Source organism: Entelurus aequoreus, linkage group LG05, assembly GCF_033978785.1.
Source record: "Entelurus aequoreus isolate RoL-2023_Sb linkage group LG05, RoL_Eaeq_v1.1, whole genome shotgun sequence".
Lineage (NCBI taxonomy): Eukaryota > Metazoa > Chordata > Actinopteri > Syngnathiformes > Syngnathidae > Entelurus > Entelurus aequoreus.
In genome coordinates this window covers 60,994,694-61,018,582 of record NC_084735.1, presented here as the reverse complement: position 1 = coordinate 61,018,582, position 23,889 = coordinate 60,994,694, and the positions used below count along the sequence as shown (strand labels likewise).

The window sequence follows — 23,889 nt, the reverse complement described above, 5'->3', positions numbered from 1 at the left end:
GGTACTTGGTGAAAAAAGTTTGAGAACCACTGATCTAATTCATTTTGGGGTTTTTTGTACAATATTTATTCTTTAAAAATGTGTTTTTATTTTTAAAAGGCATGTTACATATTGAAGTTGTGGTGTTTTGGGGCAAAGCACCAATTAAATACATGTTCATTCATTTCAATGGAGAATATTGATTTGAGATACAAATAATTTTAGGTACTGAGATATTCTACCAAACAATCAAATGACAGCAGCAAAACACATTAAAGAAAGTAAAGACAAAAAAAACGCATGAATGGATCTTACAACATCTATACTTTCATACAAGCTGTGTGTGTGTGTGTGTGTGTGTGTGTGTGTGTGTGTGTGTGTGTGTGTGTGTGTGTGTGTGTGTGTGTGTGTGTGTGTGTGTGTGTGTGTGTGTGTGTGTGTGTGTGTGTGTGTGTGTGTGTGTGTGTGTGTGTGCAAAACACTTCTTCTCATCAACCATAATCCATAACCAGACTAATAGTTTTGTTCTTTAAATGAACACATATTTCATACACACAGCGGCTTTGGTTCAGTGTTACATATTTGATAAATGCCTTATGTTAATACATATTTTATGTATGTGGTGTATTTTGTGCATTGTTGAGCTCCACAGAGTCATGCGGTGCAGGACCTTGCTGGGGAGGATCTCCTGGTAACAAGAAATACAAATAATTAAATCTGTGTCACACAATAAACAATCAATTTGATTGGAATGTTATCAATGATGCTTTAATAAGCTGACAATGTTAACTCTATCAGCTTTAGACAATCCTCAATTGAACGTAAATGAACTTAATTGACAGTTGCTGCGTTCACGAGGAAGAAATGTTCTCTGCTGTCAGTTGAATAAAAGTTTGTGCTCAGCAACAACTGTCTTCAGAGTTTTTATCATTTTTATACATGCATCACAATGCATTTGTGTCTAGTTTCATTTAAGAGTATTTATAACAATATGGCATTTCAACTTTTTGTATTTGTTTATCTTTTAAACCTAAAAAAAATGGTGGATTCAGAGTCATAAAACATTGTGTTTTGGAACAAAATGTAAGCTTTTGTGTTCTGTTCTTTCAATTGGGTTGATCTTCTCTCTCATTTTGGAGACTGAAGCATTGTTTTGTTTAAAAAATCTTTATGAATCTTTTTACACATATGCATCGCCTCACAGAGCTGTGGGGAAGTTACAGTCTGACGTATCGATACTTTGACCAACACGCAAAAATATAATGATACCTGCTTTTTTCAGTATCATCAGCACCAAATACTGCCGCTACTCTCCTCTGTGATATCGAAACTGAACATAAAGACGTTTCCCCTGTCTATCATGATCTCTGAAACGTGTTTGGTAAGGATCATAGCATATCCCTTCCGCCATACAGATTATATGATGAGTATTGACCTCCTCCAGTGTGCTGCATTGCCAGCTCCACACCTTTATAACATCTCCCTCCCTGAGCGTGAAGCACTCAAGCAATATATTTCCGCATCCCTCCTGTCAGGCTTCCTCTTCTCCGTGAGATGCAGGATTTTTTATAGAGCTGAAAGACGGGTTTCTTTGACCCTGTATCGACTACCGTCTACTGCAGAGCTGGGCAAATATTTTTACTCTGGAGGCCACATTGAGAGAAAAGATGTGTCTGGGGGGCCAATGTGTATGTGTGTATAAATGATATATACACATTTAGCTGTAAAAATCTGCTGTGCAGTTTGTGTGTTTGGGTCCCTTTTTTTTTTCAGGAACACTAATACCAAAAGTCACAATGTCCGATAGAATCCTAAAAAAGTTATGAAAGACCACATCAAAAAAACGGAATGGAATTTTGCGTTTTGTTTTTTTTACGAATGGGACACCTAAAATGTACATTAAAATAAAGAAAGTGGGATTTACAATATTATGTATGAACAATAAAACACTGAATATTAACAACATTTGAACGTCGCTCCTCTTTTACTTCTCAGGCCAACTCGTCCATAGACATCTTTTACAATCAAGCAAAACACAACAAAAATGTAACAAACAGCAAAATATGAATGCAACGTGTAATAAACACCTACAATATGATATACTATCACTTTTATGCAGAAATTTGTTGTAAAAATTAGCTTCCGCATCTGTTCCTGACACATGCAATTGGGACTGGCTGCTCTGAAAACAAAACCCGCCCACTCTGCTTTGTTCCTCATCTGAGCTGCTGTGACGTAGATTACCGTAATAACTCCTATAACATCCAAAAGCGCAGATTTCGACCATTGAAATACTTTCTGTAGTTCAAGACTTACAGTAATTATTTAAAAACAGCACTGCACATCATAATGGCGGCTACAGTTTATATGTAAAAGGTCTAAAAAAATTATGTAGAACGTCCGGCGGGCCGGATTGAAAATCTAAATGGGCCGCATGTGGCCCGCGGGCCGTATTTTGCACAGGTCTGGCCTACTGTAACAATATCAATATCAATATCGGTCAAAATAAGTATCTGCTACCCTTGCTAGACTCTGCTTTTAAATACCTTCAGTAAGCGAAGTATTTCACTAAATTAGACCTTCATAACACCTATCATCTTGTTCGCATCTGGGAGAGGGGTGAATGAAAGATGGCGTTTAACACTCTCATGAGGCATTTCGAATATTTGGTAATGTCTTTTGGATTAACTAATTCTACTGCCGTCTTCCAGGGCTTCATTAATGATGTACTTAAGGATATGCACAGCACCTCTTTTGCCATTGTTTTTTGTATTATCCAGAGTTCTGGACTAAACTAAACTGCTTCTCCTCTCTGCTCCTTGGGTTCCACTTGGACGAACCCTCACATTTATTTGATTACAAATGAAATTATGACATTACACTACCACCGTATTGAAAGAATGTTAATAACAATATTGTTTGTTTTATATATTCGAAGGCTCAACACCACTGCTGTTCTTTTTAGAACGTAAAATAGTAGACTATTGTTGTCATTTATGATCATATTTCTAAGCACATTATTGATTGTTTTGATATACTGGGAGGTTATAGAACACAGCTGTTCTTTTTTTAATGTATAGTTACCTCTTGGCAGCTGATACTGATATTTAAATTATGTTATCGCACAGTGATCTTAAATACTTGGCACTTTGAAACACCTTTTCGTAAAGTAATTCATTTAAAAGTACATGGGTTAAATTTTGTAAAGTTTTATCATGGTATCAAATAAGTATGGTGAATCGTAGAAATTCATAGGTATCGATTACTGAAATTCTGATATGTTTGATACTAGGAGTGTCCCAGTCTGATATATATATCATATATCGGTCCGATATCATAAAAAAAAATAAGTATGTGATTGTGATGATGTGTGCTTGCTTGTAAAATGTATGATATAATGTCCGATACAAGCAGTGTGTTTACTTTTGCAAAGCTGGATAGCCAATCAACATCGAAATGTCCTCCAATAAACATAAGTTTGGTTGTTTCTTGTATTTTAGTCAAGTCATTTACAAAAGATAAACATGGTGGGCTGTAGGTTACTAGGGGCTAGCAGCTAAAAAGATCTAAGCACGCAATAGCACACAAGCTAGACATAGGTAATAATTGTCCATTGAACAATATTGCAGTCTAAATAGCAAATTTGTCAATATTAACAAGTACCAAATAATTATAGTTAGATATTACTCCAAGGCAGAAGTGTACTTGAAAGTATCCAGTAACAAACGTGTCCGCATGATTTCATCTTTCTGCGCATAAACTTTAAGGTAGAACCTTTATTTAACCAGATAAGAAAACCCATTGAGATCAAGATCTCTTTCACAAGGGTGACCTGGCCAAGAGGTCAACAGCACATGTCACAGAGCAGTTTCAAAAATAATACATTAAGACATACATTTTAAAATACATAAGAGAACCGTAAAACAACAGAGATTTACATCTTTAAAAACACAGGCACTGTGCAAACGTCTCTCGCTGTTTGTCCCTCAGGACAGAACGGAAGTCTCCAAATGGAAGTAGTTCTGTAAGTTTCAGTTTCGTCTGCAATGCATTCCATGCCATAGGGGCAGCAATGCCAAAAGCTCTTTTGCCAAATTCAGTCCGTACATGAGGAACAGTTAAAACATACAAATTGTTAGAACGTAATGCATAAGAGCTGCTTTTTCTTTGTAACAGAGTACACAAGTATGGAGGTATTAAACCTAAAAGAGCCTTATAAATGATAGTCAGCCAATGTGTGCATCTGCGTGCACTCAATGAAGATAAGTTTGACTTCATATACAGTTGACAATGGTGGGTGAGACTACGACAGCCAGTAACAAATCTTAGTGCTGAATGAAAAACAGTGTCCAAGGACTGGAGGCATTTACATGAAGTACTAAAATAAAGCACGTCTCCATAATCAATTACAGGCAAGATAGTTGCTGTCACCAATTTCTTTCTGACTTTAAGAGAGAAGCAGTTTTTATTTCTAAAAAAGAAACCAAGCTTTACCCTAAGCTTAGAGACCAAGTTGTTAATATGGGCTTTAAATGAAAGCTCCTGATCAAGAGTAAAACCCAAGTACTTGTAATTTAAGACCTGCTCTATAGGGTTTCCATTTGATGTTACAATATTTGGAATATTTTCCAGTAGCACCCTTGAATGAGAGAAAACCATTACCTTGCTTTTATCTGTATTTAAAACCAATTTAAGATCAAATAAGCGAGCCTGGATGACATCAAAAGCAGCTTGTAAAAACTCAAAAGCCTTAATGATGGAGGTTGAACAGCAATAAATAATGGTGTCGTCTGCATAAAAATGGTACATTGCATTTGACAAATTATTACAAAGATTATTTATGTAGATAGAAAATAAAATGGGCCCCAGCACTGAGCCTTGTGGAACGCCTTTGGTAATGTCCAGTAATGAAGAGGTGGTCCCAGCCACCTGTACACGTTGTGTTCTGCTGGAGAGATAGTCTGTGAACCAAGCAGCTGCATTTTTAGATAATCCAACGTGATGAAGGGCTTGAATTAACAGACTGTGGTCTACTGTGTCAAATGCTTTTGACAAATCAATAAATAGGGCGACACAATATTTCTTGCCGTCTACAGCCTCGATTAAATCATTCAGGACCTTAAGAGCAGCTGTAATAGTGCTATGCTGTTTTCTAAAACCAGATTGAAATGGAGATAAAATATTGTTTGATTCTAAAAAATCCTCTAGCTGGTTACTGATGATCTTCTCAAACAATTTTGCTAAAATGCATAATTTAGAAATTGGTCTGTAATTATTTATATTTGTGGGTTCACCCCCTTTTAGCAGGGGAAGAACAAAGGCCGATTTCCAGATTTTTGGAATGCTTTTACTTGTTAGACTTAGGTTAAAAATATGCGAGAGAGGCTCAGCAACAAAATCAGCAGCCAATTTTAAGAAAAAGGGTTCCATTTGGTCAGGTCCTGCTGCTTTAGTTGTGTCCAGGCTCTTTAGTGCACTGTTTACCTCGGATATTGATACAGGTGTGAACTCAAAAGTGCAGGTGCTGCGTCTATTTACAGCCTGTGGTGTATTTGGTTTATTAACATTAGTTAAACCAACATTTGACAATTGAGGATTCAACGACTCAAACAAGGATCCGGCAGAAACAAAATACTCATTAAAACAATTTGATATAGTTGTCTTATCAGACAAAGTACCGGATTGAGTAATTAAAGGACTTGGAAAGTCATTTGTTGTCACATGATTTAAAGAAGCTTTTATGGTTTGCCAAAACTTTTTGGGATCATTTATATGTTTTTTGCATTCATGCAGGTAAAAATCAGACTTGGCCCTCTTAACAAGCGAAGTACATTTATTTCTAAGCTGGCGAAAGCTAAGCCAGTCAGCCTCTGTCTTTGTTTTTCGAGCCCTGGCCCAAGCAACGTCTCTCTCTTTGAGAAGGTTTCCAATTGCAGAGGAAAACCAGGGATTATTTCGACCTTTAACTCTAAGTTTTCGAAAGGGAGCATGTTTATTGACTATACGTTGAAATTCATTATAAAAGTATTTCAACGCTATCTCAATATCATCAATTAAAGCAACTCTGTTCCACTGAAAGGCAGCTAAATCGTATATAAAAGCTGGGAGGCAAAGGTTTTTAATATTTCTTTTGCATGTAATAGTGGGTTTTGATTTTGGTAGCTTGCAGTTTCTTACAGCTGCAATTGTACAATGGTCACTCAAGTCATTGGCAAACACCCCAGTGCCAGTGTACTTATGGGGAGCGTTGGTTAGAATTAGATCAAGTAAAGATGATTTTGAGGACTTTTAGTATTGGGTCGAGTTGGGGAAGTGATTAATTGAGTTAAGTTTAGTGAGTTTCATACAGCTTTAATGTTATCAGAAGAGGAAGTCAACCAGTCAAAATTTAAATCACCAACCAAGAGAAGTTCACTAGCTTTTAACCCACTCATAAAGGATTCAAGCGAGGCAAGGGCTTCAGTGGAGGCAGAGGGAGGTCTATAACACCCTACAATTGCGAGAGGTTGGCCATGTGAGAATTCAAGCTGCAGGGCAAGGAGTTCAAATTGTTTAGTGATTGATAGTGATGATAATAAGGTAACATTAAATTTGTTTTTTATATACATAGCCACTCCTCCACCTTTTCGAGGACGATCGCATCGGAAGACATTATATCCATTTATAGCAATGTCCTTGTCAGAGACTGCTTTGGTTAGCCAGGTTTCTGATAAGATAAATATGTCTGCATTGGTTGTTTGAATCCAGATTTTGACTAAGTCTAATTTTGGCAGTAGACTTCTAATATTTGAATGAATTAAACCAAGACCTGACCTAGCTCTAAATTCATCAGGAGTACTGATGTTGTACAAAGCTGGGCCTGGATTTGGTTGCACATTAAGAATTATTGTGGCCACTAGGTGTCGCCAAAACACAAATCAACAACATAACTCTGTCATAAGGTTAATGTTTTTAATATCTACCATTGTTTTGTGACTAATTTCACTTCCTCAAACCTTTTCTAACATTCCACACTACAAATAATAAAGTTACGTTCTATGATTCCTGCTGATATCGTATCGGATTAATATCAGAAGACTGCAATCACATGTTGATGACATATTCTAAGTCTGCACAGAGCAAAGATCATTCCAACTAAAAATACCTTCAGGCATTTGCAGCGCTGCCCTTCTGTCATTATTGATGTAAAGAGCCGTCATCAGGAAGAACATTCCTCCAAGGATGCCAACAAAAGGGCACAGCAGGAAGCTGTACTGCAAACTGGGGAAGCTCCAGTCACTGGGTGACTGCTTGGATCTGCTAATGGCGTCAGAAATCTAAGGGGCAATTGTGAATAACCATTTGTTCCCATGAAACACATTTAGAGAAAAGGAAATGTTAGCCTCACCGTTCCGATGAGGTACGGACTCCCGGCATCGCCTAGAAGGTGGCAGAATGTAATCTGGAGAGCCTCTGCTGTGGCTCGTCTGGTCGGCACAACAACATACTGATGCCAATAAGAAAACAAGGTGAACATGTGACTTGTTGTTGTTGTTATTGGCAGTCTTACCAGGAGTATATCAGCCAGGAGAGACCAGTTGAGTGACAACAACACTTCCGCTGTGAAGGTGAAGACCTAAAAGACGTCAATGAAGATGAGGGAATAGAAGGAAACAACATCAAATCAATGCTAAAATCCATCCATCCATTTTGTACTGCTTGTCCCCTTCAGGGTGATTGGAGCCTATCCCAGCTTCACTGGACATGTCGCCACCTCATCACAGGGCCAACATAGATAGACAACATTCACACTCACATTCGCACACTAGGGCCAATTTAGTGTTGCCAATCAACCTATCCCCAGGTGCATGTCCTTTGGCGGTGGACATGTACCTCCCACACAGTCATGGGGGCTCGGGAATCGATCCCAGGACCTTCTCGCTCTGAGGCACCAACTCTAACCGCTGTTTCACCGTGCTGCCAATCCTAAAATTATATTGTAAATATTATGAATATTGTATATTATTAAATTGACAACATATTTAAAGTACTTATTTGATCATTTTAGGGCCTAGTGTTGTGTATTTATAGCAGATGTAGAGTACAGAATTCTTCATGTACATTTTTATCTGGGGCACTTTAGACCAGAATCCATTGGCAAAATATTTGGTGGCCTCACAGCAAAAAGCCTTTAAATTTCAATGTGTGTCAGTTAAAGTTAAAGTACCACTGATAGTCACACACACACACTAGGTGTGGTGAAATGACCCTCTGCATTTGACCCATCCCCTTGTTCCACCCCCTGGCAGGTAAAGGGAGCAGTGAGCAGCAGCAGTGAGCAACAGCAGTGCCTGCGCTCGAGAATCATTTTGGGGATTTTAACCCCCAATTCTAACACTTGATGCTGAGTGCCAAGCAGGCAGGCAATGGGTCCCATTTTTATAGTCTTTGGTATGACTCTGACAGTGAAGATGTTAGAGTGTTTACAAGCAGCGTTTACTCCATTACATTTACTTAAGTAACTTTTGGGATCAATCGTACTGGTCCAACCAATAAAATTTTAAAAAATCAACAACAACAAAATCAGTAGATTTGACAGTAAAAATAACAATCGTACTGTTTTTCAATTTACAGTAAATCTTATTAAAAACCACCAGTTTTCCAGTACAATTCTGGCAGCTGAGATGTTTTTTATTTTTTACGGTAAAATCTGACTTTTTTTTCAGTATTTTTCTATATTATCATTATATGTATTTATAATCTATAGATTACTGATTGTAAAGATGTATTAATTTGGCTCATTGGAGAGACTTTTATCACATTGCTCTGTTAAACAAATCCAACGTAAGCACTAGTGATTATTGACTCAATTTCACCAATCAAACAGAGCCTGGCAGTCACATGATAGCACTCGAACTACATACTGTAAAAAGTGGCAAGACGTCATAACTCGTCAATATTTACTTAGAAACTATGAAAAATAACATTTATAACACAATCTGTGTCAGTGCAAATGTTTAAATTTCAGCCTACAGGAATTCTACTTCCAACGAGAGAAAACATGTTAAAACGTTAAAAGGGAAACTGCACTTTTGGGGGGGAATTTTGCCTATTGTTCACAATCATTATGAAAGACATGATGACGGATAGATTTTTTTTTTTTTAACGCAATGTAAATATTAAACGTATATTCCGCCCATAAAATATGATAAATAACCATTCAAAAAGCGCCAACAATAGTCCATTTACATTTTGTGACTTGAATATTGACCAAGTATTAGTGGTATTGTTATTATAAGCGCTAATGCACACAAACTATTTGTAGCGACGACGTGATTATTATTGTGTGTCCCTATGCTTACATGATTGAGTGGTCTGCTATTTCCTCGCTTCCCTGCTCCTTGGAAGTTTTATTGTAGGTCATAAATCATGCCTTTCACCTGGAAAGTAGATGGCTGAGGATATAATCCGACAAGTTGGGACACTTTGACAGCCATTTAGGACCTGGAACAGGCAAGAACGACACAAAAAGAGCTTGGTCCCCCCTCGTGCTCCCACCCCGTTTCTTGTAGTAGGTTCTCTACGTCTCACACACACACACACGCACACACGTTCACAAACTACGGTTGTAATGTAATTAGTATTAAACATTAACTACTAAATACATCAAAAGTTATTCACCAGTTACTCAGTATTTAAATAGTTCAATGGCTACAATGAGCACCTTTTGTAGTGCACAGCTTTTCAAAGTTGGGTTTGAAGCATGATACTGAAAAAGCATATTCCTTGGGGTCACTTGTCTCTTACTTCCCCCAACTATCGACAATGTCCACTGCCTAACCCCGGATTTCCACTGGATGCGGAAATGCTGCTGAACGAAAACGCTATGGAACAGCACCGCCATCCTCAATCCGGCAATACCCATAGCCAGTCTGTTGCGGCTCCGTCTTGCAGAAAAATTGTTTTACGAGATCTCACGAATCCGCGTGTAATCACGTGATAAGGGAAGGTATAATACAAGCGAACCACAAACATTTAAATTATGTCCTTCCAAAGGAGCAAAAGCAAATACACTCTGTCCTTCCATTAATAATAGGTGCTGAACGGCAACACAGACAACAATTTTGCCTTGATAACTTGACAACTTTATTTTTTGTAGCAAGCAACAATACAACAGGAACATCATCCCTGTCTAGCAGTTCCAACAACCACTCCCCTGCTTTCCTGTCCCCATATGAGCTTGTATTTGACACACGCCCCCATATACCTGTATGTTATTCTTTAATTTTGGACCTCCGGAAACAGCATGTCCTCATCCATTTGTGTCAACGAGCTGAAATTACATCTGAACACCCATTAGGACATTTCAAATTGTAAAGTACAATCCACCTTTAAAACAGAGTATTTTATTTTGAAAGTACATGGGATCATTTATTTTGTGTTTGTGCATTACTTTCTGTCCAACACAAGCAGATTTTAGCTAATGTGAACAGATTTGTTGTGGCGTTTGGCAAAAATACAAACTCTGCGTATATTTAGCGCTAGAATGCGGAAACTTAAAGGCATGTCGTTGACGTTCTGCAGGCGGTGTAAACGGACACGTCGACATGGATAAAAACGGAAAGAGGATCCACGAGGGCCGTTCCGCTGCCGTTTTGTATCCAGTGGAAATCCAGCGTGTCTGCTGGGATCTCTACTAACCATTTTTGATTCATTAGTCCTCCCTATAAAATATTTATTGTGTCAGTGGAACTTGTTATCCACTTATCAGGACCATATGAGCTTATCCAGGCAACCCTGATTGATTTATTGATCTATTGTATTGATCCAAAGCATACAAGAGTTCGAGAGCAGAGGTTGTTCTTACGTAAGTGGCTGGAATGTTTACCGCAGCGACAAAGATGCTGATAAAGAGGCAGGGGACAGATCCTAGCATGCCTCCTGCACAGATGAGTGGATCTGCATTGGGCACTTTGTCCTTCAAGCACCTGGACAGACCCGTGCCGAGACACACTCCGACAATGCCTGAGACCACTGTGACGGCGCCGAAGATGTAACTGTGCTGGGGTGGAGCCAAAGAGTCTTTAGTCTGCATGTGTAGGAACAACAGAGTAGATGATAGAATGTGAAGCACACTGCACCTGTCTGTGGAGCTGCATGGCGCTTTAGAGCAAGGCTGGCTAAGTCCCTGAGACACCCGAGCTCTGAACAGAAAGGTGGGCATCCAGAAAGCCAGGGCTCCAGTTAGGAAGGCCATTGCCGTGACACCCAGAGTGGACCACACGTAACTTTTACTGGGATTAAAACAAATACAAGCCAATAATTAATCACGTCTAACTGTGTGTGTCACAGTTCATTCAAAACCATTTTTACTTGTTTAGAAGATACTTGACGTCCTCCAGGTAAGAGCTGCGCTCTTGAACTTCATGACCGTTGTTTTCTGCAGCACCTCGGGGAGGGTTTGGGCACAAGAGCACCAGTGCAATGAGCCCAGCAAGACCAAAAATGGGAGTGATCTGTCACACAAAAATCTATCATTGTTTAGGACTGAAGATGTAACTATAAATAATGATTTGAGTGTTCTCACCCTGAGAGACCAGTGCCAGTCTCCAGTGAGGCTGGCTATCGATGACCCCGATATGTAGCCAAGACCACTGAAAACATTACAAATACTTTGTAGGTCTTAATGATACACAATGGACCTGATCTACTAAGATCCAGATACCAGATGCTAAACAATGTGTGCCAACTACAAAATTGAGTGTACTATTGGTGGGCGTGATGAGTGTGATCTACTAAGACTGGGTGTACAATTGAAAAGGGCTGTAGACGACCTTATTTAAATTACGTTTTGACATATACTACTGGCATTATGTGCCCTTCACGTTTTTGTCATTGAAGTGAGCCATGGCCATCCCTGTGTGCTACCTCTATAATCTGTATCACCTTTTCACCAAAAATTATTCCCAGGCGCGGCCACCGCTGCTGCTCACTGCTCCCCTCACCTCCCAGGGAGTGATCAAGGGTACTTTGGGGACGGCGTGGCGAAGTTGGGAGAGTGGCCGTGCCAGCAATCTGAGGGTTACTGGTTCAATCCCCACCTTCTACCATCCTAGTCACGTCCGTTGTGTCCTTGGGCAAGACACTTCACCCTTGCTCCTGATGGCTGCTGGTTAGCGCCTTGCATGGCAGCTCCCGCCATCAGTGTGTGAATGTGTGTGCGAATGGGTGAATGTGGAAATACTGTCAAAGCGCTTTGGGCTCCTTAAAAAGGGGTAGAAAAAGCGCTATACAAGTACAACCCATTTACTTTAACTTTAACTTTAACTTTTGTGCAGCAAAGAATCGCAGTCTATAGACAACAAAAACTGTTTTCATAGTGCTGACGCGCTACAGGTAGGCGGTGTACCATCACAACTGCAGCGCATTCATCCATCTGGAATGCAAGAAAATGCATATTGTAAGTTATTTTTTGTATAGGAAATATATCATGATAATGAAAAAACAAACGCCACTTTTTAAAAAACGCCAGCAGACACCAAAAAGCCATGTAGCATGAAATTATGAAATGATATTGCTGATGATATGTCTAATATTTTTAAATTTCTGACAGTCCAAATATTTTGACACACACACATAGCACAGAGGATTCTCTGTCCATCATCTGTCTTTGCACCACAACCACCTCTTTTCTTACAGCCGTGTGTGTAACTACTGTTTGCACGTCCTTTTCAGACATGCTAAATAGATGCAAAATACTGCCTGCAGAACAGTGATCAGCCCTGATAAATCACACACGCTTAATGGTGTGCGCTCCATATTCTGCTCACTGAAGAGAGGCACAACTGTGCACAACTTCTAAAGTATATCAGCTTTTCGTGTGCTGTTAAATTTGCACCTTTTTAGTACAGGGAAAGCTTTAGTAGATCAGGTCTTTAGATACAATTTTATATTATATTACATAGACATGAAATAACCTTCCAACAGGGATGAAGATGTAGAAAGCGGAGATCATGATGGTTCGTTGTACGCCAGTGAAAAGGTCCCCGATGATGGTGGGAGCAATAGTGGAGTAGCTCGCCTCACCGATCCCGACGAGGCCTCGTAAAAGCGCCAGCAGCCAAAAGTGCTTGATCAAATCATAAAATGTATCGTCACGCCTAAAATACAGTTAAACATGTTAAAGACAACTAACATCAAAATCAAATTATGTAATCATGTGGTGTTCTTTCATGTAACTTGTAGCGTAGTAGAAAGTTGTTTCACAGCACCAACACACAATGACATGAATATATATATACCGGTATATACAGTATATATATATATATATATATATATATATATATATATATATATATATATATATATATATATATATATATATATATATATATATATATATATATATATATGTATATATATATATATATATATATATATATTTTTTTTTTTTTTTTTTTTTCATTCCAAGATGGTTGTGGCTGAGTGCAGGAGCTCTGCGCTCCTGTGTTTCCTCCTTTGTTTCCTCCTTTGTGTTCTTGATGTTTCCGTTTTGTTTTCATGTGTTTTATGCTGTTTGGATTACGCCCTATGGGACTGCGCAACGTGGGGGTGGGCACTTCTGCGCTGCTTTTTGGTGCTTCTTTTGTGAAGTTTTAGATCTGCCTCAGGGAGAGCCATGGCCATGCACCTGAGACCATCTGCTGGCTCTCTGCCATACTGCCATGGAGAGACTGGAGAAGATGCTATTGATGATGATTAACTTGTGTGATGACTGTATTATGCTGATAGTATATATTTATACCATGAATTGATTAACGTGTGTCCGGGTGTTACCATTTAGTGGTCAATTGGACGGAATATGTACTGTACTGTGCAATCTAATAATAAAAGTCTCAATCAATCAATCAATGCGGAGGAAGAGATGAGACTGCGAAGCTAGCGTTCAGCATCGGAATGGACAGGCTTCACGGGGCCCTGGCTGGATGTACATGTGTCGGATAATTAGGTCCCCCTTTTTGTTTGTTTTGTTCTGTTGTTTGTCTTTACATGGTGAAATAGTATTTGTGCAATTTGTATCATAACTGCTAATTTGTTTTGTTTTTTTGTTGTTTTCTTTGTAGCTGTATTTAGAAATGCCGCCACTGAAGTGGCAGCCGGTTGCATCAGGTCTGTGCTGTTTTTAATGTCTTTTATGTCCTTTGTTTTCTTTAATGTTTCCCTCTCGTTTCTCATACAAAGTAGGCGCTGCAGATGGCCACCACGGTAGGATACTGCGCTCTCTCTCAGCTGTTGCATTTTTCTTTATGGTTTACATTGAGCACAGTCTACCTAGTCAGATTCCTTGTGTGTTAATCCTACTTGGCCACTAAGGCTGACTCTGAGTCTGATTCTGGTTCTGATAAATAAACATTGTGTATATATGAATAAACATTGTGTATATCAATCAATCAATCAATGTTTATTTATATAGCCCTAAATCACAAGTGTCTCAAAGGGCTGTATATATACATACTTGCCAACCCTCCCGTTTTTAGCGGGAGAATCCCGATATTCAGCGCCTCTCCCGACAACCTCCCGACAGAAATTTTCTCCCGACAAACTCCTGGTATTCAGCCGGAGCTGGAGGCCACGCTCCAAAAAAAAAAAGTCTGCCGCAGCTGCGATTGGACCTGACCAGCCTCCGGGTACAAGTACTGGAGTACCAAGTGCTTGGCGGGGAAGATCTTCCCCAGGAAGCAAGGATTGACCGGTTTTGGGCCATGCTAGGGAGAGATGGAAGATTCCACACTCTCGTGCATTTTGTGCGTGCCACACAGCAATGCATCATCAGAGAGGGTGTTCAGCATGCATGTTAGAAAAATAGTGACAGAGAATAGAAAGAGGATGGACAATTCAACCCTTAACAAAGCATTGTACTTTCAAGTACAACAATGAGTAGATGAGTGTTGTGTGTGTGTGTGTAAATGTGTAAATAAATGAACACTAAAATTCAAGTATTTATTTTATTTATTTATATATATAATAAAATAAATATATATATATATATATATATATACATATATATATATATATAGCTAGAATTCACTGAAAGTCAAGTATTTATATATATATATATATATATATATATATATATATATATATATATATATATATATATATATATATATATATATATATATATATATATATATATATGAAATACTTGAGTTGGTGAATTCTAGCTGTAAATATACTCTCCTCTTAACCACGCCCCTAACCACGCCCCCCACCCCCCACCCCCGACCAAGGCCCCCCCACCTCCCGATATTGGAGGTCTCAAAGTTGGCAAGTATAATATATATGAATACACATCATAAACACAATAATAAACAAAATGTACACATAAATAAACCATATGTAAATTAATAAATAATCATACACTCATGAATAAACATGATGTATGATAGATGATTTCCATGAAGAAATGATAGAAGCAAGTGTTGGTGAAAGTGTTTCACATACTGACTCAGTCACGAAAGAACTGGCTGTTGCAGTTACAAGCCACACACTCAAACCGCCAGCCATGATGTATATCCGGTTGTAGCGGTCGCCGAGGTAACCGAAGAGTGGAGCCGTCACGAGAAAGCTGCAGATAAAAACTGTGAGTACTTTAGTATTGCTGGGTTGCATATGACGTCACATCCGTTTTTTATTCTTTACGGCTTAATTGACACGATGGTCAAGCAGTTAGTGAGAGTGAGTGTAGAGTTTGAGAAGAAAATACCGTATTGCTGTTCTGTTCTTAAGTGTTCCAACCGTTAAAATAGAGAGATACGAAAGAGCTTTCATAGAGTCCCGAAAGAAGTGACTCATAAAGGTGATAAAGTCAGGGGAAAAACAAAAGTGTGTCGAAGGAAATGGCTTTTAAAAATATAACTTTCATCAATTTGTGTAAAACAATCAGACCATGCTTGTGTCAGCAGAGATCACTTTGTAAATGTTTGTTTAATTTGTTTGAAAAAACTTGCTGTGATGCAATGAAGTTTATTCTCTACTATATAAGTAGTGTTAGAGAACATATTTTATTATTATTATATATATTATAATAATATTATTAATAATAATTATTATTATTAATATTTCTACTATCATTCTCTGAATGTTATGTTTTTATTAACTAATTAATGTAATAATTATATTATATTATTTATAATTAATTTTTTACATGTGTTTTATAAAATGTTTTATAATATATATAGTATAAACATATCACATGTTTATACTATATATGTGAATATATATATATATATATATATATATATATATATATATATATATATATATATATATATATATATATATATATATATATATATATATATATATATAGCGACCCTGAAGAGTTGGTGCTGCAGGGAATTCTGGAAATTTGTTCTGTCATGTTTTTTTAAGTTATTTGCTGTGTTGCGGTGCAAATATTCTCCCGAAATGTGTTTGTCATTGTTGTTTAGAGTGGTTTCACTATATGGCACATGTTTATGACAGTGTTGGCGTTGTTTATACGCCACCCTTAGTGTGATATTTATGCCTGTTCACTAAGACATGATGTGCCACCATGAACTGATTAACGTGGACCCCGACTTAAACAAGTTGAAAAACTTATTCGGGTGTTACCATCTAGTGGTCAATTGTACGGAATATGTAGTGTACTTTGCAATCTACTAATAAAAGTTTCAATCAATCAATCAAAAGCCTCCAATCTTTTCTTCTCTAAATCCGTGTAAGTGTCAAATGAAGTGAGGTCGTAGCAAGCAGTAAAGTCTTGATGAGGATGAACGGTTTAAATCTTTCCAAAAAAAAATTCTAAGTGTGTATAAATCCGCTCCATCCCATTTTAAATATTTTTATGCGCCAAAATCTGCACTGATGCAGCTAAATAAACAGTAGCCTAATGGCACTCTCAACCATCACCTGAAACCCGGAAGTGCCTCTTGGTCACGTGATTGCAACCCAGCAATAGTATGTCAAGAATAAAATCATCATTCTTTATGAGACAAAATGGCCATTCTAACCCTGGAAATAAAAAGTTGCATTAGGAAATGTATGATTTTACAAAGCTGACTAATCTAATGTTCTCCTTTAAATGTCCACAAGTTTTTAAAAAGCTCCAAAACATTGTTGTTCCCTGAAATTGTTCAACAAGATCACAGAAAATAGGGAATATATTTCTAATAATATATCCAATACAACTTCTTGTAAATAAAGTTGTGCGAAATAAGGATGCAAAACAGCGGCTGCAGAATAGGTTTAGCATTGATAAATGAGTATTGTGTGTTCTGATAATTAGCATATATTCTGCATATTCATGAAAACAGACAAACTATAAGGACTGCGTTTTTATTTATATCATTTAAAGGGGACCTAATACGCAAAGCCCACTTTTCTTATCTGTTGGTACCTGTTTTTGTGTATTTGGGATCTGCATAAGTCCCAAATTATGTTAAATCAAACCATAGCGGAATAGCGGAGCTATTTCTAAAACAATCTTGCCTTCCTTCATACTTCCTCCAAACGAGCCGTTTTTCCAAATTTGACATCAGCGGATATCCCCAAATATGGTAGAGGTTTAGCCAAAGAGCTTTGATTGACTCGTACATGCACATGCATTCTCCACAGTTGCAATTTCCTATACAGAGTAACGTATACCTTATATCTGTCAGTAGACTCTATACAGCTACGCAAAAAATTACAACATGGTTAACTGGGAGAAGACGCAGTAGAAGTGGTGGCACGTAAATAAGACCGCCCACAAACCGGCACATCTTGAAGAGAAGGTCAGAAAGCGGTTTGAAGATGGTCTGTACAACATAATCTATACAAAATCTTGACCAAAAAAACACTATTACATGTTATGTAGACCACAAGGAAGTGTTTAAACGAAGAAGGCCTACTGAAATGAATTTTTTTTTATTTAAACGGGGATAGCAGATCCATTCTATGTGTCATACTTGATCATTTCGCGATATTGCCATGTTTTTGCTGAAAGGATTTAGTAGAGAACATCGACGATAAAGTTCCCAACTTTTGGTCGCTGATAAAAAAAGCCTTGCCTGTACCGGAAGTAGTGTGACGTCACAGGTTGAAAGGCTCCTCACACATTGTTTACACCAGCAGCGAGAGCGATTCGGACCAAGAAAGCGACGATTACCCCATTAATTTGAGCCAGGATGAAAGATTTGTGTATGAGGAACGTGAGAGTGAAGGACGTATCACTTGTGCACTGCACTGCACGAGTGCAGTGCAGGACGTATCTTTTTTCGCTCTGACCGTAACTTAGGTACAAGGGCTCATTGGAATCCACACTCTCTCCTTTTTCTATTGTGGATCACGGATTTGTATTTTAAACCACCTCGGATACTATATCCTCTTGAAAATGAGAGTCGAGAATGCGAAATGGACATTCACAGTGACTTTTATCTCCACGACAATACATCGGTGAAGCACTTTAGCTACGGCGCTAGCATCGTGCTTAAATGCAGATAGAAACAAAAGAAATAAGCCCCTGACTGGAAGGATAGACAGCAGATCAACAATACCACTATCAGGAGACACCGAACCAAACACTGGACCTGTAACTACACGGTTAATGCTGTGCCGCCTGTCGAAGCCTAGCAATGCTGTTGCTAACGATGCCATTGAAGCTAACTTAGCTATGGGACCTCGTCAGAGCTATGATAAAAACATTATCTCTCCACCTACGCCAGCCCTCATCTGCTCATCAACACCCGTGCTCACCTGCGTTCCAGCAATCGACGGCGCGACAAAGGACTTCACCCGATCATCGATGCGGTCGGCGGCTAGCGGCGGCTAGCGGCGGCTAGCGGCGGCTAGCGGCGGCTAGCGGCGGCTAGCGGCGGCTAGCGGCGGCTAGCGGCGGATAACGCGTCTGCTGTCCTTAAAGTCCTCCTGGTTGTGTTTATGCAGCCGGCCGCTAATATCCCACCTACAGCTTTTTTCTTTGCAGTCTCCATTGATCATTAAACAAATTGCAAAAGATTCACCAACACAGATGTCCAGAATACTGTGGAATTTTGCGATGAAAACAGAGCTGTTTGTATTGAGATACAATGTGTCCGCATACTTCCGTTTCAACCATTGACGTCACGCACAAATGTCATCATACATAGACGTTTTCAACCGGAAGTTTAGCGGGAAATTTAAAATTGCACTTTATAAGTTAACCCGGCCGTATTGGCATGTGTTGCAATGTTAAGATTTCATCATTGATGTATAAACTATCAGACTGCGTGGTCGGTAGTAGTGGGTTTCAGTAGGCCTTTAAGATGAAGAATAAAGTTGACCAAATTGTCGGTTTGTGGTCACAATCTTCTACTATACCAGTTTGATGCATCATTTATAATTTAGCATGAACTTTTACCAAATCAGAGGTAATGCAGCAGCTCACCGGTTCAGTATGTCAATATAATTTCATAAGCTAGTTATCTCTCTGTAATCATGGTGCCACTAAAGGTAGTTTGTCTGTGTTAGCGCTTGCAATAACAATATCGCTAATACTTGTTTAATATTCAGGTCATGACATGTAAACGGAGTATTTTTGGCGGTTTTTGGATGTTTTTTAGAGGGCTTTGTGGGTGCAATAGATTACTCCCTATAGCTCTGTTGCTATCCACCTCATACTTGCAGTTTCATAAATTAGAATACATAAAATAAAGAAAGGCATATGTGTTCTTGTTTTACGTAGGGATTGTGAATGATAGGCAATTTTTTCAAAAGTCTTCAAGTTGCTTTCTGACCGCCTCTTCAGGATGCGCCCTTGTAGGGGCGGTCTTATGTACGTGCCTCCAAACATCCTATGGAGTCTACTGACATATATAAGTTTGAACTACTAACTTTGTGTTAGAAATGGCAACAGCGGACGATGCATGTGCATATACGAGCCAGTCTGCCCCTCAACAAGAGGATAGAGAAAAAGAAGGAGCTTATTGACTACAGCATTTAACTACAATGGCGGACTTGTGCAAAGCTCTTTGGGTAAATCTCTACCATAAATAGAGATTTCCGCTTACATCACACTTGGGAAAAATGGCTTGTTTGGAGGAAGAATAAAGAAAAGCAAGATTGTTTTATACTTTTGTAAATATCTCCGTCATGCCCAAAGACATGCACCTGGGGATAAGTTGATTGGCAACACTAAATTGGCCCTAGTGTGTGAATGTGAGTGTGAATGTTGTCTGTCTATCTGTGTTGGCCCTGCGATGAGGTGGCGACTTGTCCAGAGTGTACGCCGCCTTCCGCCCGATTGTAGCTGAGATAGGCTCCAGCGCCCCCCGCGACCCCGAAGGGAATAAGCGGTAGAAAATGGATGGATGGATGCCTCAATGGTTTGACTCCACATTTGCGGGACAAATACACAAAAACAGGTACCAATGGTTAGGAAAAGTTGGTTTTGCATAGCAGGTCTCCTTTAAAAGAGACACAATCCTCTGGGCATTAGATTTAGTAGATCAGCTTTGCGTGTTATCAAGTTTGCACATGTATTAATACACATAAACCTTTATTATAGAGAGCCTGCTGACCAACAGCATCTCTGTCTGGACTGGAGCCTGCAATGCCTCAGACTGAAAGTCTCTCCAGAGAGTGGTGAGGACGGCGGAAAAGATAATCAGGACTCCTCTTCCTCCTATCCAGGAGTTCGCAAAAAGCCGCTGCATGACCGGGGCTCAGAAAATCTGCAAAGACTCCTCCCACCCCCACCAAGGACTGTTTTCACTGCTGGACTCTAGAAAGAGGTTCCGCAGCCTCCGAAGCAGAACCTCCAGGTTCTGTAACAGCTTCTTCCCTCAAGCCGTAAGACTCTTGAACGCATCATAATTAAATTATCCCCTCAACTCCCCCCAAAATGGATTAACTCGCTGTAATAAAAAAGACAATATAACATACATCCATAAATGTGGACGCATGTGGAAAAGTGCAATATATTTATATGTACAGTAATCTATTTATTTATTTATATATATTTATATATATTTATTTAGTTTATATATACAGTATATTTATATATTATTTATATATATTTATTTATTTATTTATATATGCACCTTATTGCTTTTTTATCCTGCACTACCATGAGTTTATGTAACGAAATTCCGTTCTCATCTGTGCTGTAAAGTTCAAATTTGAATGACAATAAAAAGGAAGTCTAAGTCTAAGTCTAAGTCTAAGTCTAATTAGATCATCATCAGACCTTAAAAGTACAAGAGTAAAATATATTGTTTGCACACATGAGGGTTTGCAACTTGGTTTCTAATTGTAATATGTGTGTGAATCCAAGTAAAACACAATCCATTTAGGTGTTAATGTTTGTTTTTTGAAGCTGGTTTCAACTGAATTGATGCAATGATTGCTTTTGAAGTGACTGTAGAAACAACTGGTGCAACAGCAAACTGTGCTGCAACTGAATTGCAGCACTTGTTGCATAATTCCATGTGAGGCAATGAGGATGGGCTTGAAAACCTAAGAAGACTGCTCAAGTGAGAGAATGTATCATCTTACCTGTCTGCAGAAGTCCAGCTGTACTGTCATTGATGTTGAAGAAGCTCTGAATGTTTAGCAGGACACCTACGACCATAGAAGTTGTTTACTGGCCTTGCCATACCATGCGATAAAGTAAAAAGCTAGCATTGTGTGTCATGTGCACAAACCTGCTATTGTGTATCGTTCCATGTAGTTGAGTAAATTGATGTAGCAGAGCACAACCACCGCCACGTAGGCCCGTCGATGCGATATGGAAGACTTCTCATCTGGTTTGAGAGTGAGTGAAGAAAGACTGTTGACAAACGAACCGTAGCGCAGCCCAGAGCTGGAACCCAGACTCCGTCGAGGGAGCGCTCCATCCAGCTCCATTGCGAGCAGGCCACTCTTCACCAGGACTCGAGGTGACCTAGTTACTTGAAAATAAAAATTCCCCACATCTCTTAGCAATGATGTTGGACCTATTATGGTAGAACATATGACTAGACAGGATTGACATGGTAGCACATTTCAGGTCCTACTTGTTTGGATTTGACTTGAGGGGAATTGAACGTCCGCCAATATCTATTCAACATGATTGTATCTGCTACTCTTTGACACGTCTGCAACACAACACATGATGTCCTCATGACACCAACCACCATTACACAAGAGAAAGTAGAATGTTTGAAAAATAAGGTAAATGTGCTGTAAAAGCATGTCTTCGCTCTAATCATTTTAGTGCTTATTGCACTGTAGCACACAAACAAGCATGACTTATGACATTAGGCTCACTTATGTGGCTCAATAATCATCTTGTAACATAATGTAGCATTAATTAACATTATGTAACAATGCAACATCCTATTAATATAATTAGATATTATGTAACAGTGCAACATCCTATTATTATAATAAAATATTATGTAACAATGCAACATCCTATTAATATAATTACATTTTATGTAACAACGTGGATCATAATTTAACATCATTTGACATCATGTAACATAAATTAACATAATGTAATATCATGTAACAGTATGTAACAATTTACCATCATGTAAGATTATTAAACATTATTTGACATAATGTAAAACATTATCCATCAGCATGTAACATTATTCAATTCAACATTATTTAACATTGTGTAACATCATTTAACGTCATGTAACATAATGTGACATCATTTAACATTATGTAACATCATGTAACATTATTTAATGTTATTTAACATCATGTAACACATTATTTATCATCATTTAACGTCATGTAACAATTTTCAATTTAACATTATCTAACATCATGTAACATCATTAAACATGTAACATAAGTTAACATCATGTAACATTATTTAACATCATGTGACATTATTTAACATCATGTAACATCATGTAATATCATGTGAGACCATTTAACATAATGTAACATAATTTAGCATCATGTAACATCATTTAAGATCATTTAACATCATGTGACATTATTTAATATCACAAAACATTATTTAACATCATATAAAATGTAACAGCATTTTACATTATGTAACAGCATTTAGCATTATTTCATTTAATTTCAGATGATTTTGTTCCAGTACATAGAAAGTACTGAAAGTAATGACTTACTTGCTGGTGTTCATTCCATGCTGCTCTTAGTCAGACAGTCAAGTTTCTGTGACAGGAGGAAGAAAATCAAGCTTGAGCTGTAAAATGGAGTTAGTGAGGGAAGTACAGCCCATGATGACTTTCACACATTTCTTCACTGTCTTGCGACGCTGTAAAAAGTCACTTTGATTCTGGAGATACGTACACAACTTACCAATGGAAGTGAAACTAGACATCACCATACACTAAACTCTTTTAATCTGCTGTCCACAAACTGTCACTGTTGTATTAAAACTAAGCAGTAGTTTCATTGTAACATGAATATCAAATATTAATGTCTTTGTTCCATTTGTTTACACACAATTTTACTAAGTGAAGTGAAGTCAATTACATTTATATAGCGCTTTTTCTCAAGTGACTCAAAGCGCTTTACATTGTGAAACCCAATATCTAAGTTACATTTAAACCAGTGTGGGTGGCACTGGGAGCAGGTGGCTAAAGTGTCTTGCCCAAAGACACAACGGCAGTGACTAGGATGGCGGAAGCGGAAATCAAACCTGCAACCCTTAAGTTGCTGGCACGGCTGCTCTACCAACCGAGCTATACCGCCCCACAACTGTGTGTCTTTTTTCAAAAGATATACACACGTTTCCAAACACCACATTCCATGTTCTTAATTCCTAAATTATTTGCAAAATGACCCACTTCGGTCAAAACATATACCCATTCATCAAAATAAAGCAAGCATTTGTAAAAATGCAGTTTTATTTTCATCTCACTCACACAGACTTAAAATGATAAGACACTATTGGAGTGA

At 38.4% G+C, this 23,889-nt stretch overlaps 1 protein-coding gene across 3 annotated transcripts; it reads right to left on the bottom strand.

The window, feature by feature from the left end:
- Positions 1 to 215: 215 nt before the first annotated feature.
- LOC133649795 (protein spinster homolog 3-like) lies at positions 216 to 23,142 on the bottom strand. Of its 3 annotated transcripts, XM_062046460.1 has the most exons (14): positions 23,094 to 23,142; positions 22,014 to 22,094; positions 21,663 to 21,908; positions 21,514 to 21,579; positions 15,463 to 15,599; positions 12,936 to 13,087; positions 11,546 to 11,612; positions 11,332 to 11,474; positions 11,100 to 11,252; positions 10,826 to 11,015; positions 7,529 to 7,594; positions 7,367 to 7,465; positions 7,124 to 7,295; positions 216 to 667 (listed from the first exon to the last, which is right to left on the bottom strand). In XM_062046460.1, exons 3-14 carry the CDS (start codon positions 21,862 to 21,864, stop codon positions 591 to 593), a joined length of 1,524 nt encoding a protein of 507 aa, XP_061902444.1. In that variant the 5' UTR covers positions 21,865 to 21,908; positions 22,014 to 22,094; positions 23,094 to 23,142; the 3' UTR covers positions 216 to 590. The 3 variants fall into 3 exon arrangements, with proteins under 3 accessions (XP_061902444.1, XP_061902445.1, XP_061902446.1); XM_062046461.1 differs by lacking the exon at positions 22,014 to 22,094; XM_062046462.1 differs by lacking the exon at positions 22,014 to 22,094 and having other exon boundaries at positions 21,663 to 21,901; positions 23,094 to 23,104.
- Between the last annotated feature and the right edge of the window lie 747 nt (positions 23,143 to 23,889).